The 17218-nt window shown below is 50.6% G+C and overlaps 1 protein-coding gene and 1 pseudogene across 2 annotated transcripts; one reads left to right on the top strand and one right to left on the bottom strand.

Annotated features, from left to right (window-relative positions):
- The first annotated feature begins 123 nt into the window (after window positions 1–123).
- LOC120815810 (gap junction delta-3 protein-like) lies at window positions 124–2131 on the top strand (annotated as a pseudogene). The gene is made up of 2 exons (XR_013467197.1): window positions 124–618; window positions 999–2131. The product of XR_013467197.1 is annotated as a gap junction delta-3 protein-like (transcript).
- Window positions 2132–5302: 3171 nt separating this feature from the next.
- Window positions 5303–8221, bottom strand: LOC120815808 (frizzled-8). The gene has a single exon (XM_040170788.2). The coding sequence runs from the start codon at window positions 7743–7745 to the stop codon at window positions 6021–6023; it is 1725 nt and encodes a 574-aa protein (XP_040026722.1). The 5' UTR covers window positions 7746–8221; the 3' UTR covers window positions 5303–6020.
- Window positions 8222–17218: the final 8997 nt, after the last annotated feature.

Here is a 17218-nt window from a genome sequence, read left to right as displayed (position 1 = left end):
GTTAAAGTATATTTTTTCCACAGTCCAATTCCAATTATAGAAGCCCGACGAAACTTTTCCTTGAAAAAAAATATTGCTATTTTGAACACACATTGAAATGACAAAAAATAAAAGTATTTAATTAGTATAATAAAAGCAAATTAACTTGTTTATGGTTTGTTGATTTGAAAATGGTTCTGTAATTCTCAGATTTGATTGACGTTGAAATGAATCTACTGAAAGCTACTTGCCTATTGAAGGAATCGCCCCGGGCCGTTGAGCCGTGTCCCTCGGCTTTATGATTTCTATTACAAGCCGATTGTCAGCATCCAGGAAAGTGCCTCGACATCCCAGCAATGCTTTGATGGCGGCCCGGTAAGAATAGCTCGCCGCACGCGTCCCGGCCTCCGAGACCCCCGAGGGACGCAGTAAGAAAACCTCAGAGGTCACCGAGTGGTGTATTGTTCTGGGACAATGTGGGAGGGGACAGTGTGGACGGCGCCAGCGGCTCCCACCGCGCTCTTCTTGAGGGTTCTGGCTGGTTCCGTCATGGGGGTCCGGGTCGGCGCTGAACAATGAGGACGACGTGGGCCAGAGATCTGCTCCTGATCACTATGAGTCACAACGTCTCATTTATAGGTACGCTTCTTTTGTCTCACGTTCATCTAACTAAACTTGTGTTAACCCAAATAAACAGCAAATAGCTTCACTTTTCTCAGTTTATTCAGATTGTATATTTACAGTTAATTACTGTAAAGTACAGTTGCATTGAATTCACATGAAATTACTGTATCATGTCATTTGTTTATTTACTGTGATTTAACAGTATGCCGCTGTGGAAATATTGTAATAATCCTTTACCTCAATAATACCGCAATTTATTGTGAAATTACAGTTAAAACTTTTGAATCTATATAATTAGCATTGTAGATGAAAGGAAGTCTTTTTTATAAATCCTCTTCTCTCTCCTCCTTTAATCCATCCTCCATCCTAACGTCATCATCTGTTCCCCACCCGAGGCAAAACGTGGTGGATGTTAATGCTGCCCCTCCGCCTGCTGGTCCTCCTGCTGGCCGGCTCCACCCTCTTCAGCGACGAGCTGGATCGCTTCACCTGCAACACCGTCCAGCCGTGCTGCTCCACCGTGTGCTTCGACGCCTTCTCCCCCGTGTCCGCCTTCCGCCTCTGGCTCTTCCACCTCGTCCTGCTGTGCGTCCCCGACGCGCTGTTCGCCACCTACGTCGTGCACAAAGTGGCGTCGCCTCCCCACGGAGGGTTCTGCTGCGACGGCGGTCGAGGAGGGTCCCCCGTCGCCCTCGGGGACTCCGGCTCCTCGAGGCTTCCCCGCCTGCGGCCTGCGCGGGAAGCGCCGCGCTTCCACTGCGCTTACTTCCTGGCTGTGATGCTGCGCGTCCTGCTGGAGGTGGTTTTCGCCGGCGGGCAGTTCTTCCTCTTCGGTTCGTCCGTTCCCCGGAGCTTCCGCTGCCACGAGGCTCCCTGCACATTTGGCGTGGAGTGCTACGTCTCCAGACCCACGGAGAAGACCATGATGCTCCACCTCATGCTGGGACTGGCCTCCCTGTCCGTCCTGCTGGGTCTGGCGGACCTGGCGACCTCCACGAGGCCGCGATGACCTGGAGGAGGAGGAGGAGGAGGAGGAGGGAGGCGTCGACGGAAGAGAAGAGCGCCGCGCGTTCTACGACAACCTCAACGGAGGACAGCGGAGTCCTTTCGACCAGAAGACTCGGCCTCGCGGTGGCGACGCCTCTGACCCCCAGTCCCTTTGGCACTCCAGTGCCCGCCCACTTCGTCCTCCACAGCCGGCTGAGACCTCCCCTGCCCCCCCGCCCCGACAGAGGGCCGAACCCCAGGACGCCGACACCCAACGGGTGGGAAAAAGCCGGACCGGGACACTTCAGTCGGGGCGAACTGGGGCCAACAGTCTGCTAGCAGGGAGTCTCCGGACAAGAGGCCGTGGCTGTAGTGGACAGGGGAGGGGGGGGGGGCAGGTTGACAAAATCACAGAAAGTTCAACCATCATGTCCCAATCGTCACGTTAGTTTGTTGAGTTTGTTAGTTTGTTATTTAAATACACATCGACTGAACGCTTTTCTGCTCAATTGGTAATAATAAAATCCGTTGGATAAATCGACTCTTTCTGGAGTCTCATTCGCGTCACAGTTTGTTTCCCCTCAGCGAGAATACGAGTCGTACACGGGGGCCCCGGCGTTCTTCTTCTTCTGCTGTGGTATTTGGGGCAGCCAAAACGTGCAGAGACCTCAGAGGGGAGGGAGGGGAGGGTAAAGGCACCTACTGCGAGGTCATGAGGTCAAAGAAGCAAACCTGGTGACGGTGGACGTGCGTTAACCCACATCCAGAGAGAAACTGTCACATCGTCACATCATAGTAAGTAAAACTGAATCAAAGGACGTCAAAGCGCGTGGACATCTGAGCATTTAACCCGTATGGATTTAGGAACTGAAAGGTCCAAAATGAGGCTATATTTAACAAATTAAGGTAATTATTACTTGTCGTATTTCATTAACCATTGTTTTTGAAGTTGAAACCCACTCCAGCGGAAAATAAATCTTTCAAGTGGACCTTAAAAAAGACTCAGTTTGTCTTTGCTTGACTTCATCTTGCAACCTGAGGACAGTGTTGCTTGTATCGCCATCTAGTGGTCAAAGATAAATACTGCAAAGTACATAAGAGCACTAAAAGGTACTATTGCAGTGTGAGAACAATAGTTTTAGTAAAGAAATGATGATTAAAAAATGTAGCTTCTATAACTATACAATTTCTTGAAAGATGTCAAATAAAACAACTTTCAATTGATATATATAAATGATTTTACTTCACATATGGAAATGAATCTATTGTTTTAAAAGAGAAAGGCATGTATAAGAGTTGCCCAACACAAATGCTGTTATGACATTGATATAAAGACAATATTGTTTTGTATATTATACTACAATATATTTCCAAGGGAGTTTTGAGAGGGTATAAGTAAACAGTGGAGCAGCTAAAATCAATCAATCAATCAATCAAAACTGGTTTTATTGAATTGTTACCTTTCAAATAAATAAAATGTTAACGTTAATAATTTACACAAAACAAACAGGATATAAAAAAGAAGAAAAACTGCAAAAACGGAGAAAAGATGAGCAGACTTTAATCACCAAATTAAAAATAAAGTAGCCTGAATAAATGGATAGTAAAACAGTAAAAAAAGCATTTAAATGATAAACTTAGAATTAGAGAAAATAATGAGCAATAACAATAAAAACTAAAACAAATGCAAAAGGCTGCAGTGAATAAATTCTTTTTTTACCGGCTTTACATTTTTACCAACAAGAGCCATCCTGCCATTTCTTATGATATGAAGACGGCGTCTCTCGCATCAGATATAAATGCTCGGCCTCGGAGAAGAACCTCGGCCTACGGGAGGAATGCAGGACGTGAACTTTGATCTCTGAGTTTGTGTCATGCTTCCTACCACTTGCATGGACAGGGTCCCGGGGGGGGGGGGGGGGGGGGGGGGGGGGCGATTGGGGTGCGATCAAGAGGTTTTCCACTTTTTCCAGCTGTCATGTCGTTCATCTTTACACATGACTGAGGCCCAAAGAGCCAAACCCTCCTGAGCTCTGCGTCCACCAAACGGACCTGATTACTAACAGCTATACAAACATATATATATATATATTGCCTTAGTGTGATTGACAAGCCTTTTTTGATGGATCGATGGAAGAGATGTTTGTCTATAGACCGCATTGTAAATCAGCCACGACGTGACAATAGCTGTTTTTGAAAGCAAGGCGCTTCCCACCCGCTGTGTGCTGCAGCATGTGACCCCCCCCCAACGGCCGCTCGCACGTCTTAACGTGATTTATCCCGAACCAATCCGTCAGACGGATCATTAGATCAACAGACAAAGATGTCATTCAGAAACATTCCAACCAGCGGAGCCTCAGAATTCCACCAATGGGATCCGGCCTCGTCCCAGAAGGTGGACGCCTTGTTTGTGTTACAGGGAGATGGAGCAGGCACGACCTCTCCACCCATTTCCTCCGCTGGGTTATTTGTTGCTTTTAGGCCAGAGGGAACATGCCCGACCCCCTCGCACACACACACACACACGCACGCACACGCACACACACGCACGCACAACCACACACACGCCACTGAAGAGGAAGCCAACTTGTCTCATGGGTAGCAATCAGTCGTTGGACGGAGCAAGAAAGGCTGCTGTCTCTTAATTTGAGTGATGTAATTATTTGGGGGGACATTGGACAAGCCGAGCGCTGTGGGATGTTTTACTTAAGTATATTCTACTTACAGCAAGTCATTTAGTGCAAAAATCAAATGTCCACTATTAGACCACCACTATACATATACATATCATTTATTTCAATATAACAATTAAAGATAAAATTAATCCGTCCTTTGTCATAACTTGTAATATAAATATTGGAATCAGCCGAAACAAAGTTTTAAAAGTAATTTCAAAGATACATCTAAATAATAATAGAAATGAGTCCATACCTCTTAACACTCTCTGGACTTTTTGGACGTGTCTTTATTGGTGGATTGGTGATGGATGCTGTCCTTTGACCACAAGGTGGCGGCCTGATGCAGCTTACTCCATCTCTCTCCACCTTTTAGCAATGGGTGCGGGGGGGTTGCAGAAAGTGCTCTGCAGTTTGGAGCACATTGACTCCCGCGCATCCCCTCTGCCTGCTGGTGCCCATTACGCACAAACTTCTTATTTTCCCCTGAAACTAAATGTAGCCCCCCCTGTCACACCGTGAGTGGACCACTGATTGTAATCACCCACAGCCACGGACGGATCCACCGTGAGCCTGAGGCGAACCACGTGAGCCCACTTCAACCGTCACCCCACAAACAAGCGTTTGCGTTTAAACGATGGAATCAAAATCATAAAACTGTCACAATTACTTCTTATTTCTCCAACTAGTTCTGATCCACCTGTTTTTCCACAAAGGAAAAAAAAAAACTTGAAATGTAGTTAAACGTGACACATTAAGCCCGGATCAGGGCAGGGGGCATAAACCGCGCAGACCCCCTGTAGGGGAGCTCGTTGCCATGCCGACGTTCACCGCGGGTCTCTGAGCGCGTGAAGCGGCCTCTCCGGGGAGGTTTGGTAAAGCTGTCACATCCCCTGTGGCCCCCGAGGCGACGTTTGCTTAAAAGTAAAATAATCTATGAATGCCACACAACTGAAATCACTCACAACCAAAAAACCTTAACAACCCTCTCCGAAATCACCACAAAGTGTGAATGACCGGGACGCACAAGGACAACATTTCAATAAAAGTTGGTTTTATTCTCAAAATAAACGTTCTATCAATGTGGAAATTATACATATTTACAATCTCGTCAATTTTCATTTACAAAATGTACAATATATGTGCACCAATAATTATATAAATACACTTTACGCGCAAATGAGACCCGTATGAGACAGTATTAAGGCATTGATTAAAATGTACAATCCATCTCGAAGACAAAAAGTCTCATTGTGACTCTTGTGAGTTTAAGACACTGCGGTTCTTCCCGGGAGGGAGGAGAGGAGCTGCCGCACCGCGCAACATATCGACGGGGGGGGGTGGAGGGGAACGGGGGGGATCTTGTCGCCTGCGCGCATTCAATTAAGCTCCGATAAGCTCCTGCATTCTTCCTGCAGAGGTACATTGTTCCGCTGCTGACGGCCTCATTATTTAAAGAGAAGCCATTAGGCGCTCATTAATGTGCTAATTACAACACGCCGATGGACAATCCCGACACAATTACCCCCCCCCCCCCCCCCCCATCCCCTCCTCTATTCAGACCCATGGCCGTCACTTGGATATAAGGCATAGTGCTTTCCGAAAGTCCAAACCGATCTTATAACTTTTAGAAAACAGCACATTTTCTTTAAAGAGCTGATATGCGCGGGGGGGGGGGGGTTTAAGTCTCAAGTGTCAAATGACCCAACCCCCCCACCCCCCCCCCCCACCACACACACACCTCTCCTCCCCCGCTCAGACCCGGGACAGAGGCATCTGTTTGGGGCAGGAGACCGAGCTGGCCGTCCCGGACCTCCAGGTCAGCCCCGTGCTGACGTCACTGTACATGGAGCCCGCCGAGGCTTTGCTCCCCCAGCAGCAGCGCGTGCAAAAAGTCCGCCACGAGTCGAGGGTCTTCCCGGACCAGATCCAGGCCCCGGACGTGATGCCCACCAGGAGGCACATGAAGTACTTGAGCATGAACACGGCGTAGTCCGGCCTCGGCCGGCTCGGGTCCGCCACGCACGTGCAGTTGTGCGTGATTTCCCACGCCTGTCGGTTGTGCTGCTCGTAAAAGTAGCAGGCCACTATGACGGTGGCCGGGACGGTGTAGAGAACTGTGAAAACCCCGATCCGGATCATCAGCCTCTCCAGCTTGTCGGTCTTGGTGCCCCCTTGCTTGATGACGCTCCTGATCCGGAACAGGGAGACGAACCCGGCCAGCAGGAACATGGTCCCGATGAACAGGTAGATGACCAGCGGGGCCAACACGAAACCCCGCAGGTTATCCAAGTTCTGGTTTCCCACGTAGCAGATCCCGGCCACGGAGTCCCCGTCCACGGAGCTCAGGGCCAGAACTGCTATGGACTTCATGCTGGGGATGAGCCAGGCTGCCAAGTGGAAGTACTGCGCGTAACTGGCGATCGCCTCGTTCCCCCACTTCATGCCGGCGGCCAGGAACCAGGTGAGGGACAGGATCACCCACCAGATGGAGCTGGCCATGCCGAAGAAGTAGATGAGCAGGAAGACGACGGTGCAGAGCGCAGGACCCGTGGTCTCGTAGTGGATGTGCTCCGCGCCGTTCTCCCGGTTGCACGCCACTTCCTCGTGACCCGCGATCAGCCTCACGATGTAGCCAACGGACACGAACATGTAGCACGCGGAGAGGAAGATGATGGGCCGCTCCGGATACTTGAACCTCTCCATGTCGATCAAAAAGGTGGCCACGGTCGCGAAGGTGGAGATGAAACACAGGACGGACCACAGGCCGATCCAGAAGGCGGTGAAAGTCCTCTCCTCCTGGGTGAAGAAGGGGCTGCGGCACGGCACGGCGCAGTTCGGGATCTGACCCGTCTTGACGCGGTTGCGCAGCGGGTGCCCGTCGCCGGTCACCGGCACCATGGGCGCGCGGCAGAAGCAGCCCGGCTCGCACGGGGACGCCGCCGGTTTGTGCTTCCCGTTGCCGCTCTTCTTCCTGGGGTTGTACGGCTTCGGGGGTCGGTTGCTCGGCTTGGCCAACACGGGAGACGCCGTGGTGGTCTGGCTGCGGTTGTAGTCCATGCACAGCGTGTCCTGGTTGCCTTGCTCGGGCAGCAGGTCGCACCGCATCCGGTCCGGCCACGGGAACCCGTACTGCCTCATGAGCGGCGCGCAGCCGGCCTTGGCTCGCTCGCACACGCTCCGGCACGGCGGCAGCGGCTTCTTGTAGTCCTCCAGGCAGATCGGCGTGTACATGCTGCAGAGGAAGAAGCGCAGGTCCGGGGAGCACTTGATCTCCACCAGCGGCCAGAACTGGTGCACCTCCAGGCCGGCTTCGTCCTGCGTGTCGTGGTTGAACTGGTTGGGCATGTAGGTGTAGTTGTAGCCGATCCCCTTGCACAGAGGCACGGAGATCTCCTGGCACTGGAGCTCCTTGGCCGCCATGCAGCCGTGCGCGACCAGCGCCACCAGCGCGCACCAGCCCGGGATGCTCCTCTCCATCGCGGCGCGCTCAGTCCAGGGAGGCTGCAGACGTCATGCTAGAGAGATAGTTTGTGATGGTCCGTTACTTTCACACAGTCTAGTCTCCCCCCCCTCTCTCTCGCTCTTTGTGTCACTGCTGCACCGAGGCTGTCTGTGCACGCTCCTCCACTGGTGGGTGCGTTGGGTTTTATACAGCAGTGGCGAAGACACACCTCCGGCATGGGCGGGGAGGGGGAGAACAAGTCAACCAAGCGCTTCTTATGTTGGGTGTTTGTTTAAAATGTTCACCCTGGAGGAAGGGTTATAATCTCTGCTAACACACACACGCACACACACACACGCACGCACGCACACACAGAGCCCTGTATAAACAACAAGGAGAGGGCTGATTATCATACAATAGATGCATTAGGGAGAAATGTGATTAGCATACAGACAGTAGTAAGGAGTCTGCCTCCCCACTCATTAGTCTGACGGATACAGGAAGTACCTGAATGCACATCACAATAAAAATTAAAACCGCCGTTTCCTTTCTTCATCTAAATGTTTTGTTAACCACCGGAGGTCATGATACCCAAACACACTTTATATATAATATGTCTCTGCTCATATTGAGTGGCAATTTTCTTGCAACTTGAACCCAAGTATTAATGGCCTGTGTTTCTATTTGGCAGGCTGGCGTTCTTCATGAAGCCAGATGTTTTGGGGACCACACAGGTCCGACCCTGAAGAGCTGTACTCAGGTTTAAGTCCTGCAACTGCAAGATGCTAGATATAGAATCTCTGCCCTGCCGTGCATCTCTAAATACAGACATTGATTACATTTCTTAATTGTGAGGCAGAATACTGCAGCTTTTTTCGGTGTAAACAAATACAGCTGGAGGTTCCTCGTGTCCTCTGTTCCTTATTCCAGTTGATCTGATATTTTTTTCTCTTAAAATGATCTTTTCAGGAAGACGAATGGAAGTCATCAAATTCAAATCAGTCAAAATGTCATCGAACAACGAACGCTATGCAAAAATAATCATCAATCATTGTTACGGTTTACAGTCAAGAATCTTATTTCATTGTCTGTTCTGTCGTGGTGAGGAAAACCTTTTGTTCAGCCACATGGGGGGCGAACTCTTTTGGTAGATGTTTTTTGTTTCCTGCTATTATAACGTATTATAACACACGAATATCATGTCTAACTTTTCACATTACGGTAGTTTATTGCAGTTTTTCTACCTGATTTAATTTAACTCAAACTATTCAATACTGTCTCTGAACCAAAATAAATGTTACTTATTAAACTATGAATAAGTGAAGTTAAAACAGGCAGTGATGGTCGGATGATGTCAGATGACGTACAAATAATAAGACATCAACTGTTTACACTGTTCAATACAGTGCAAACTATTCGTATTGTGCCCAAACGATATCTTTCTCTAGGTTTACGGTAAGATCATTATTTTATCTGCTTTAATTGTCCGTGCGTCAATTATTCATCTGCGAATAGTTGTGGAAGCCACAAGGGCGCAGCGGCCTGGTGCTGTGATGTCACTTCCTGTCTCCTCTCAGTCCGACGCTGAACGGGAAAAAAACCCACGTGTCTACACGCGCATGTGTGTAACAGCAAGAGAGTATTCAACGGGACCAGAGGACGTGTGTGTGTGTGTGTGTGTGTGGTAAGGGAGGTTAATGTGGTCTTGTTAGCTCACAGCGGGGGGGGGGGGGTCGTCTTGGTCTCAAGGGAGGGAGGGGCTGTTTGTCTAAACGCTGGTGCTGATGCTTCACTCGGAGCACGCTGGGCCGGCGATCAGCGGGACGCACCGCTGGGCCCCCCAAAAAACAGGACGGTGTGTTTGTTTGCGTGTTTGTGTGTCAGCACTTAAGCCGACCGGCATTGTGACGGCACTAATTAAACCCATTTGCACGTCTCATTGGATTCCTCCTCTTTAAATGCAGGTGGGACTGTTTGTCAGACGGGCGGGTTTCTAACGCGCAGGTTTGTTCCAATCACAACGAATTAGCCCCAAACTCCAATATTTGCTGAAGGGGGCTTGTTTTAGCTCAGTTTGGGGTCCCGGGGCGGGTGTTTTGTTTTGTGTTACTTAGAGTAAAACGCTTGGGGATGAATTTAGCTTGAGATACTTTCTTCTTCTTCTAACCTCTTGCCACTTGCTGTCTCCTATTACACAGTTCTCACAACGAATCAGACAAAACAATCAAAGACTCGATTTGTTTGCGTTAACTAATGAAGTCCCTTTGCCTCTGGATCATAAAATAAACACTGACATCTGGCTTCGGTCTTCAGTGGGAAGGTTAGTTGCCATTTTCAGCCTCTCCAGCTCGGTCGACAGGGATGGAAACGCGACACCCGGGTGGACGCGCTCGTTGTCACCCCAAGGTGCCACACGTCGAAGTGTCACCTGTGATGGATTGAATCATCATAGTCCAGGGATTTGGACAATAACATCATTTCTAACCAGTAACTGTGGCCTCAGGACTTTAAACTTACAGGTCATTTCCAACACGCTTCATTGTAACGCAACAGTAAGACCACATAGCAACCGCATAGCAACCGCACCAAACCGCCAAACCCCTGAAGCCAGTGTGCATGACTCGCCAATGGGGGGGTCAGAGCATTTAGCTGTACGTTCGTCCCCAGCCGACATTTTGTCCGTCTTTCTGCGACTGAACGAGACTCCTCAGACGTCCCACTGCTCGTGCAGCGACTTTTGGCGGCCAATCCGGAGGCCTCCCCGTCGAAGGAAACAGGTGGCTCCTCCTCCCCCCCCCCCCCCCCCCCCCCCCACCGGGGGCGAACAGAATGGCCGTCCGCGCATCGGTTACACCGATCGCTGTCCGTCAGACTGGAACCCGTATTGATTAACAAGGCCGATAGAGCCGGCGTCCCCCGGCCACCAACTGTCGACTTCGCCTCCCGCCTTCTGTGTGCAGCGGGGATAGCGGGTTTCGGGTTACGCGCTGCCGACCCCCCCCCACACCCCCCCCCCCTCCCTGCATACCAAATGTAAAGGGCTGGAAATGGAATTACTGCATCTGTTTAGAAGTGGATTTCTGCATTCTCTGGGCCGCCGCTCCTTTATCTAACCTCCCTGCTCGCCGCTCTCTTCTCCCCGCCGACTCTCCCAGGGCTCTCAGAGTTCAGGAGGAGGAGGGGGAGGAGGAGGAGGAGGAGGAGGAGGAGGAGGGGGGGGTTCTCACAGGGTTACTGAGCCGTGCTGTAAAACTCTGAAATGTTTGTCTTTGTGAGCGCCTCATGGGAAGTTTGGCCTCGCCGTCTTCTCAGACTCTCGCCGTCGGTCCCGAGTGCGTTCGCGGCGCGCGGCTTGACGTTAGCTCGTGTCGTTGTGGGGCACAAACTGCACAACGTGTGTCTCACCTGTGCGGCCGTCAGGTAGTGAGAAGGAACCGGTTGGTGTCCAGCGTGTCATTGCTGTTGGTGATTGCAGAAAAATGACACTCAGGTTCATGACTTCTATGGCCCAAGTGAAACAAAGAAATAGGATTGATGAAGATTGAAAGGATGCAGATGGGAGGATCCTCCATGGAGTGTGGTGCTGATGGGAGCAGCGTTCGATGTGATGCTGCAGGTGTAACGACCCCCCCCCCCGCTGGCACAGACATACAGAACATGGTCTTCATTTTCCCAGCGCCTCATTCTGTATTTGCTAATAATCAACGTGACCCAGTTTCCTTGTAACCCACAAGTCCTCCTGAACATCCCTTTGACGCTGGCAAGTAAATGCATATTTAAATGAAGAGTGGCCTCGCTCCCCTGGGTGAGACACTTGATTTGAAGCTTCATGTGTGAGTCGGAGGAGAGGACCGAGTGTAATTAGATGCGACGTACGACTCCGAGATGAGAAGCCGAGTCCCCCCTGACTTCTGAAGATGTTTACTTTCTTTAAGTTTGGACAAAGTCTCTGAGACGCCACCCTTGATCTCCGAGGGAACGTCGCCGTCACGGAGTTCTCACCGGCCGGATAAATAATCAGCGTCTGAATAACTATACGAAGCGTTGCAGAGAAAACACAAGCATCCATTTTGGGGAAAAGAAATATGCAATGATGCCAAAGCTCGTAGACGAGGCAGAGGTCAGGAAATGTCTTTAGGTCGGATGACTCTGACTGAGTTTCAGATGGTTTTTCTCTTGTTGAAACAGGCGCGCTGAAGGAGAAAGTGAGCTTTTCTCTGCAGCAACTTTACTCTGCAGCAACTTCACTCTGCAGCAGCTTTACTCTGCAGCAACTTAACTCTGCAGCAACTTTACTCTGCAGCAACATTACTCTGCAGCAGAAACATTACTCTGCAGCAGAAACATTACTCTGCAGCAGCGCTCTGGAGAAGGTTTTTACTGCGTGTGAAACGGATCCATCTCAACGCTCCGTCAGTGATGGATGGAGAATTCCTTCCGTCCACAGGTTAGATTCCTCCGCTGGTTAGCCGCCTGTTTACTCAAAGACCCGACTACTAATCAGCTCGAGGAGGGATATGAGGCTTAAAGCGCACACACACACACACACACACACACGCGGCCCTGACAGTGTCCCTCTGTTGACACAGTGTGTGTATTGTATTGGCTCACCTTCCTTCCGCTCATTAACCAGAACAAACAGTGACACAAAACCCTCCCATCCAATCAGTCTACACTGCTGGGCAGGATCATGACCGCACACACACACACACACACACACACACACACACACACACACACACACACACACACACACACACACACACACACACACACACACACACAGCTCTCCAAGCCGCTAGATAAGAGGTCTAAAATATAAAATAGGCTTATTTGTTACCCAAGAACTAACCCCTCAAATTGAGTTCCACAAATATTTGTTGAAGGGAGAGATCATCTCACCGCGAAGTAGAGGAAGAAAAGACGACGTCTTCAATGGTCCAGTGAAAAAGGCGGCAGATAAGACAAGAGGGAGGTGATATAAGACCTGACACTTTTGTTACTAAATGAGACTGGAGGACAAAGAGGCCCAAGAAATACGTTCAAGGCCGTTAGATAGTCAAAGGGATACAAATATATGTGTTTCTGTAACACAAAACTCTGTTGTCCTTTCTAAAGTTTGCAGATGAAAGAACGCTTGAAGAAAACCTGCTTCCCCTTTGGAACATTTGCCTTCATTTTTCTTTCTGGCGCAATAACAAATCTGTAAATATCATACGGCTGGAAATTCTTTATAACTGATATCTTTCACCCCCGTAGTGAGGAGGTGGAGGCAGAAGGTCCATACTGAGGATCTTCAAGAATACTGTATAAAACATTACAAAGTGAAGGGAAAGAAAGAGCCATCAAACCAAAAGCCATTTGGACTCTCTACACATACAAGGATGGAACCCCCCGAGAGGGAAGCAGCGTAAACTCTCCAACAGCCGTTAGTTTGTGTTGCATGTGATTCCAGCTGATTTTGTTCTGAGCGTAATATCTCCTCGTGGTTCATTTCACGGTAAAAGGCCACAAGCTTGAAGTGAGCAGACACACGACCAGGCTGCAGGGGAACCACGCTAGTTTAGCACTACAGCTAACGAGTAGTATATTATATTCTATATATGGCGTTAGCATGTGGACCGGGAAGGGGGGGAGTTACAGCGAGCGCCTCTAAATTGCCACTTGTTCTGCTGGCGTCATTAAGCCCCCGAAGCGCCAGGAGGCCGTGCTTTTGGAAACAGCGCCGGCATGTTTATGATTACGCTCTTTCTTCAGGGCCGATGACGTCCCCCCCTTCCCCCCCCACCCCGTGATCCCCCCCCGTCCCCCACACACAGCGGAGGATTCATTAAGAGCCGTGGCGACAGCCGCTGGCTTTACTCCGCGCTGGTTTACACGAGGTGCTTTCCACTCAGAGGGAGCTGCCGGCCATGTTGAAGGCCTCCAGTGTTCCGTTGGTGCTCGGCCTTCAGGAGCGAGCCAAAGCTCCCACGCGGGTCCCACGCGGGTCCCACGCGGGTCACACACGGGTCACACGCGAGTGAATCTTTGTGAATTAAAGACGTGCCCTAAAGCCTTAAAGTACACCTCTTTGTCAAACGTACACCCGATGCCTTGAAAACATCCACCTTCCACCACTTCATCAAAACGGAGCCGTGGCGGTTTGGGAAGATCAGCGCCGATGGAGCGGCGAGTGTAAGTGTTTGAAGGAGAGACGAGTAGCGCAGCATCCTCTCCTTCTCGGGAGAATTGGGGATTTGGCAGTTTCCCCTCATGTTAGTGGAGCCGGCCTTGGACCTTCTTCCTCTTCTTCTCTTCGTGTCGCTGTAAACCTGCTGGCCTCTTCACCGCCGTCCTGCTGCCTCGCAGCAGTGAGGCTGGAAAAGCCATTTGGAGAGGATATCAGATGATGTGTAATTTGGGCTTAAAATAACACGTACACAGCCGGGGTCTAAAAGCTCTACTTATTTCCTGGAGGGTTTAAGTGGCCGTGATTCACTCATTTGGTAAAAATCGGACTAACATACACATTTGTGCAGGTTAATAAACACACACACACACACGCACTCAGGAAGACGCACACTCATGAAGACATCCCACACACAAATACACACATCTGCACAGAAGGTAAACAGTTTCTCTCTCTGCTAATATTTAGGCATGTTAGCCACTTAGGAACCGGTTTCTCCCTAATTTACTCAGGCGGCGCAGTGTGTGTGTGTGCAGAGGCAACAATTCATGCAAACGTCTCGACAAGGACGGTTTAAAGACCTTTACGTTTCTGTGAAATGAGGGAAAATATGCAAAGTAATAAAACAATATAGTTGATATCAGGTGTTTTTAATAGAAATTCCAAAGTTCATTTTTGAATCCTTCTCCTACAAATTACGCTTGTTAAATGAAAATAGTACTAAAAAGGTTGTTACGGTGGAAATAAAGACTTTGGGTTTCTGTGAGTACAGAATAAGTACATCTTAAACAGAGACGGAAGCAGAGTGATACTGGAAGTATTTAAATAAAGACAGAAGTGACGTTATTTGAATATAATAAAATAACATTAAAACAAAGTGCTTTTATTCAACTAACAAGTGAGCGCCTGCGTTAAAATAACTATGCAGTGGTTCACTAACTTCGTAAGTTACGTGACAAAAACCGCTTCACAAAGGGGGTGGAGCCTGAGTCCAGATGTTTCGTGGCATATCTGCTCATCCGGAGTTCACTTCAAAATATGCAAAGGCTGTCGGCGGACTGCACACGTGTGTTTGTACCTGCGGGGTCGACACATTCCACACCGAGGTGGTGAGGCAACCCGTGACCCAGACGATGCCCCGCAACAGCCCCCGCCCACCCAGTCGAGTCCGCCCACGGCCCCCCGCCCCCACACGCCACGCCCACTGCCAGCCCAATATGGATATAGATATAGATAAAGAGAGACGGAGAGGTTAAATAAGTGAACAAGGCTAAAGTAGCTAAATTCTTTGAAGTGAAACACAGATGAACTTTTGCACTTTAAGGGTTTTTGCAAACGAGCGCCGCAGCGAACGTTGAAGACGAAGCATTCTTTTTAATTTCAATTCGACTGAATGGCATTCCTGAAGCGCTGGAAGGCCCCCCGCCCCCCCCTGTACAAACTCCAGGGATGTCACTTAGTGATGATGAAGCACCAACCACAGCGTAATTAACCTTATCTCCCCTCAAATAAGTCTGACAACAGGTGCGTTTAAGGTGGCGGTTGACATGGATTGCAGCTGCGAGGGCCCTCGTTTGTGAGATAGTGCCGTCTGAGGGGGGAGGAGGGGGGGGGGGTGAATGTTCAGGCCACAATAGAAATGTCAATACGTACGTCTGACTAATGGATGTTGGTCTGCAAATGAGGGGCGGCGGCTCCACAGGTCCGAGTTTTTGACCTGCGCCTCACTGCCGACGGCTGCAGGTGGTTCGGGAGAAGCTCGACGTGCTTTTTCTCAGCGCGGAGAACAGCATCCGGCCCCTGAACTCCGCTCCGGAGGTCACAGACGTTGCCGCTTCCTTTTTTCCGTCAAACCGCCTCGGGGGGCCCTTTTGGCGCAGACGCTCCGCATGTAGAGGCGCAACCCTAAACACATAAGAGCCTCCTCGGCTACGCGCGGTGCGCAAACATCTCGTCCTGCCCGGACAACGAAGCCGCTAATCTCCGCAAAGCTGAAGATTAACTGTTTAGTTACCGCGGTGGCCGCGCCTGTTGTGGGGCGCTCCTCGGCGAGGGCGGTTTTAGGACTACGGGGATTTAAATGGCGGCTCACAGAAATACAGAAATCAGACGGGGGTAAAACGCCGCTCAGGGAGACGCTGCAGAAGCCGCCTGAAGGGCGAACTGACCGCCGCGCGATGAAAGCGTTTTACTCAGCGGCTTGAAGGAGCAATCGAAGGAAGCACCGGGCCGTTGAGCAGGTCTGCAGCGTTCGATGAGGGCTTTAGTTCCACGCGGCTTTGTCTCAATGGCCGTGACTTTGTGTAAAGCACAAGAAGCTTGACCACGGCGGTTTGTTTCGAGTTATCGAGGGAACTTTCTCTGAACCGAGAGCCGCTCTGGTTTCAGGTGTCAAGTCCAACTGAGCAAACAACAAGGGGGATGATCTGTTTTACTCTCCCAGCTTAGAGTGAAACCTCAGCCCAGAGCAGTTTGGCACAAAGGACTGGAAGAAAGGCAAATGCCCAAATGCAACACCCCCCCCCCTCTAAAGCGAAATAATGACCACATTTTCACGCAATCACAAGGCAACTATTGCACTTCATGGAGGACACAACCAAGTCTGAGACGCCGATGCCTGCGGCTGTCCACCCTGTCGGGGGTGAACAGGGGACGGTGGGCCGGGCCTCTTCAGAGGCTCTGCAGTAATCCCACAGGCCAGCGAGGAGCTGGGAGCGCGGCGTTGGGTTTCGCCGGCGGGTCTTTATTTTTTATTTTTTGCCGAGCCGCCTCGCCGGGGATGAGCGGAGGTCCCGAGCGCTGCAGAGCCGCTCATGAAGGACGCACTTTGTTGCCCCGGCCCTGGGGAGAAAACTGAGCAGTCTGGCAACACAGGCGGAATTTCCTACTGCGATGTTATCTCACCCGAGACATTTAGCTTCAGCCAAAGGGAGGAGGGGGGGCAGGGAGACGTGGGGGGGGCAGAAGAGGGGATACCTAAACGATATAGGAGCCCCACAAGGTACTCATGTGAGACCTCTTCCCCCTTCGTCTCTCCGTACGCAACGACGCCGCAGCGGATCGGACGAACCGGACCGGAGGAGAAACCAGGAGATGCGAAGCCGCGTCCTCTGCGAGCATCAACGCAGACGTGGGCGAGGGCGCGGAAGGGGGGGGGGGGGCGACCTTCGAACCCGTATCCGAGGGCGACCGGCGCTCTTCATTATCTTTGACCTCTGCACCGTGAGACGTCTATCGAGCGAGGTTAATGGGCTCAGAGCGGGTTCCAGTCTCGTGCACCTGCAACGTAGAAGGTGGGGCCCGTTGGCTGAGGTTCCTTTCTCCGCGTGAAGCAGC

The sequence above is a fragment of the Gasterosteus aculeatus genome, chromosome 3 (assembly GCF_964276395.1).
Source record: "Gasterosteus aculeatus chromosome 3, fGasAcu3.hap1.1, whole genome shotgun sequence".
In the NCBI taxonomy this organism is placed as follows: Eukaryota; Metazoa; Chordata; class Actinopteri; order Perciformes; family Gasterosteidae; genus Gasterosteus; species Gasterosteus aculeatus.
This window is presented reverse-complemented; position numbering and strand designations above follow the sequence as displayed.